General features: G+C 31.6%; 1 protein-coding gene across 1 annotated transcript; it reads right to left on the bottom strand.

Annotated features, from left to right (window-relative positions):
• Window positions 1-2,094: 2,094 nt before the first annotated feature.
• On the bottom strand, window positions 2,095-3,743 carry LOC139426969 (gem-associated protein 2-like). Its single transcript, XM_071187236.1, has one exon. It carries the CDS (start codon window positions 3,262-3,264, stop codon window positions 2,503-2,505), a length of 762 nt encoding a protein of 253 aa, XP_071043337.1. The 5' UTR covers window positions 3,265-3,743; the 3' UTR covers window positions 2,095-2,502.
• Between the last annotated feature and the right edge of the window lie 259 nt (window positions 3,744-4,002).

Genomic DNA, 4,002 nt, shown 5'->3' with positions numbered 1-4,002 from the left:
AATGTCATTTGGATTAATGATGAAAGTCACACAAATAAAGTGTACCAAAAAATAATAACTTTATTTAAAAATTTGCATATCATAACAATATTATTTTAAAAATATTTAGATTTTCAAAACTATGTGGAAATTCATAACAATAATCACTGAAAAAGCAACCGAAAAACCACCCCGATTTTTGATGGAATCTGTGCAAGTATGTTTAAAAGTGATAACTTGAATATGCAATTCAAAATTTGATTTTTTTTTCTTTTCAAAAAAGAAAAATTACAATTTTTTTCATTCTGTTCAAGCACTGTTGTGGCTGTGTTTCACACCCCTACTTAAATAAAGATATCGCTTAACGATATCCTATTCAAAAGAAAATTTAAGTTCATATGTGTTTTGATCATCTTGATAAAGATGTATTTCTGCAAAATAAAAAATTTACAGATGCTGATTTTTTATTCTTTCTGGGAAGGTGTCAAGTTTGATAAGATAATTATGATTTTTATGAAAGTACCGATTTGGCAGGTTGATTTTTTTTAAAGTATCTTTAAGCGGTAGTACAATCCACCCGTATTAGGCCTTGGTCATGCTTATGTATTTCTTGATATTTTTTATCGCCATCATTCTCTTTTCTATTTTTTTTCACATTAAGCACTATTTAAAGCATTTAAATCTCTAATGGTCTAACACCAGGGCCGGATTAAGCGTACGTGGGGCCCTACGCCATTCAAATTTTTGGGGTCCTTAGATTTAATTTTTTTCTCATATATTTTTTATTTATTCAAAAATAAAAGTATTTATGTATCTTTTCATTTACAAAAGCATATTTATAATTAAAATAAATAATAATAAATTAAAATTTACTTTATTTTATTAAATTAGAACTAAAAAATAATCATAACATTTTGAAAAAAATTGAAAAATCATTGTTTTTCTTAATTTTTTTAAATTTATTTTCATAAAATCCATTTCAAGGGGGCCCCAGGCCATGGTCCAGTCTGACCTAATGGGTAATACAGCCCCGTCTAACACACATAACATATAATGGTCTAACACAGTTTACATTGTTATCCGTGTATTTTATTGGCCATAAAATCACATGGTATAATCCAGTTTTCAGACATTAACTTCCATATTTTTTTATTGTTTTCACAAGTTATAAAAGTCGGAAAAGTATGGGCTCTTCTCGCAGTCAACCGCTTGGTCACTTGGCGTATGATGAGGTGTAGGATTATCTAATTTCATAGTGTTACATATAGCTAAAAATTTTGATTTATAGTGGCTTTTTTCCGTTATAGTAGCTTTTTCTCTTTCAATAATCTGATTTAATCTTCAACTTCTTTATCCTAATGATTACAGTATTTCCATACAGGTCAACACTTAATAATTTGTTTAGAAGAGTGTCCCCAATTCTTATTTCTTTTGTCGATTTATCGAAGAATATAGATAGGAGAGAAATCCAGCTCTTCCCCTATCTATATATGAGCTGAATAGTAATAAATGATGGAAAATGACCAGTAAAGAGATGCTATACCATGTTTTTTTGTTTAGCTTTTTTAACATTCAAAGAATCAGTATGTGTTGTGGAATAATACAAAAACTCCGCATTATACCCTCTTTATTACCAATATGCATCTTATCTATATTATAATTTTTTAACAAACTAGAAGGCTCTACCCCCCTCCCCTTTTGTTTGCTTTGTTCACCAAACCCAGTGTTAACTTTTTATTTATTTTCTTAAAAGTCTAGGGAAAAAAAGATAGTTCATTAAAAATAATTTGAAGTACAATTTGTTAATATATTATACATAATATACATATAATGATAGGTATACCTAGATTTGAAAAATAATCAACTAATCCTGAAAAAAAATTATTTTAAAAGTATATAGAAATTACGACACAATTAGAATAAAAGGGAATTAATTTTACTCGTTAACTGTATGTAATGATAACCTTATACTTCTACAGTAAAATAATTCAATACATGTGTGCATGATAATGTGCAAGTTTAATGACATATAACCTATTTCCATTTGTCTTAATTGTAAATATGCTAACTAAACATTGTTAGTAAACTAAGCATTGTGTAAAGAACCATAGACAATTATCTTAGTAGTTTTTATTTTTAAGGAAAATTTAAATGTTCCATCACATACATGAACATAGTTTTTACAGGAAATTAGAGGATATTTCCATATTGTGACTAAATCGTGACCATATTGTTTTTATATTGTAACCAACTACAATCGCTAATGAGCCAAATTTGAAATTTTTGTTACAAAAACCTACAGAGGTCTGTAAATTTGTGAGCAAACATCATACTTTTCAAGTTCGTTGGTACTCTTCTGTGATTGTTTTTTTAGTTTGTCGCATGCAGATTATTCTGTAGAGGATCACAATACAGAAATCTTCCTGAAAATTAGAATACACTAACATTTTTCACAAAAATGACAAGAACCACAAGAGTTATTTGGTATCAAGTTAAAAAACCTGGTGACTGAATTGGGCAAAATTATGACCTTAATCTAGCTATCTTGTTCAAGTATTCACCAGCCTCACTGGTAGTTTTCAAAACAAAATAATTGTCCATCAACGACATCAAAGTGCGAACTCTTATGTATTCTTGACCATCACATACCTGTGCCCGCATCTTTAAATCCTCAAAATACTCCATTAGAAACTTCTCCTGCCAATTTGTCAGCGGTTTCTCAATGCAAGCAATAAGTGCAAACAGCCATCTGGCAATCTGTTTGTCCATTCCAATGACCCTAAACCACTTAAGAGTATATTTTAAAAGTTTATTTATTTCAACGTGCGTCAAGTGAAGCACAATGCTTAGCAATGGCAAATGGGCATCTGAATCCGAGAGTGGAGCTAAGTCATAAATTCCCATACATTTTGATATTGGCACTCCAAGGCAAAAAACACAAGTTTCAGCTTCGTTATATAAGGGAATAATGACTGTTTGAGGGAAAGTGATCTTTAACCATTCTTTTTTAGTTTTCAACTCATTGGCTAGATAGGCAAATTCAAAAGCAGCTTTACAAAGCCGGGCAATACTTATTTTTGGCACTTCTGCAGGTTCAACAGGATCCTCTCTACATGACCTGTTAAAATCTAAAAGTGAATTTTCAAGTCTAGACTTGTGAATAAATTCATTTCCATCACCTGGAACTGTATCAAGATCTATATACCTTTGTTGAGGTTCAACATACAAACATCTCTTGCTCAAGTAATCAAATTCACGGTCGCTTAAATACCTGTCTTTTTCCATCTTATCGCTCAGAGTCCGTCGTTTTAGTTTCTTGATTTATTATTTATACTTAGAATAAAAAACATAGAGATTTTAAATTCTAATAACGCTGCTTAACAAACAGATACAAACATATTTACTGCATACATACGAAAATAAACAAACTAGAGACGGCTGATATTTTCTGGAACTGGTATTATGTACCTGATATTAAATTATACCTGTTATAAAAAAACATGATACTTCCAAATACCTGTTCCAAATTTTATGATCTTGCTAAGTACAATATAAACGTAAATGTGGCGAAGCTACCACTACGATTATTAAACATGAATTCACTAGTATATAAGACATGCTAACTCGATTCAATCTTGGGGTACTTTTTGATAGATGAAGGTTGGCATAGTCGAAAGATCCTTTTTCCACATTGGTGACCAGGACATGATATGAACACGCCTACTTCGATGAATGGTACACATTTAAGAGTTCACTTGCTATTTGTGACTGCATCATCGTCCACCTCGCTCTGCTGCTTCTGAGTCTTATTTACACACAACGGGATCCTGCACACACTCGACTGCTAATAGCAACACAGGAGTGACCACCCACACTACCGTGAAGATAATACAGCTCTCACCACAAGTGCTCAAAATCGGGTGAACTTAAAGCAGCTCTCCCGCTATTTTGCAAATACTGCAACTAGTGGTATCCGTTCATCGAATTCTGTCCCTGATAAAATCCTGGTGGGGGAGTATTGTG

This window comes from Parasteatoda tepidariorum, chromosome X1, assembly GCF_043381705.1.
Source record: "Parasteatoda tepidariorum isolate YZ-2023 chromosome X1, CAS_Ptep_4.0, whole genome shotgun sequence".
Taxonomy (NCBI): Eukaryota; Metazoa; Arthropoda; class Arachnida; order Araneae; family Theridiidae; genus Parasteatoda; species Parasteatoda tepidariorum.
The sequence above is the reverse complement of the archived record's forward strand: the minus strand, read 5'-3'. Positions and strand labels throughout refer to the sequence as shown.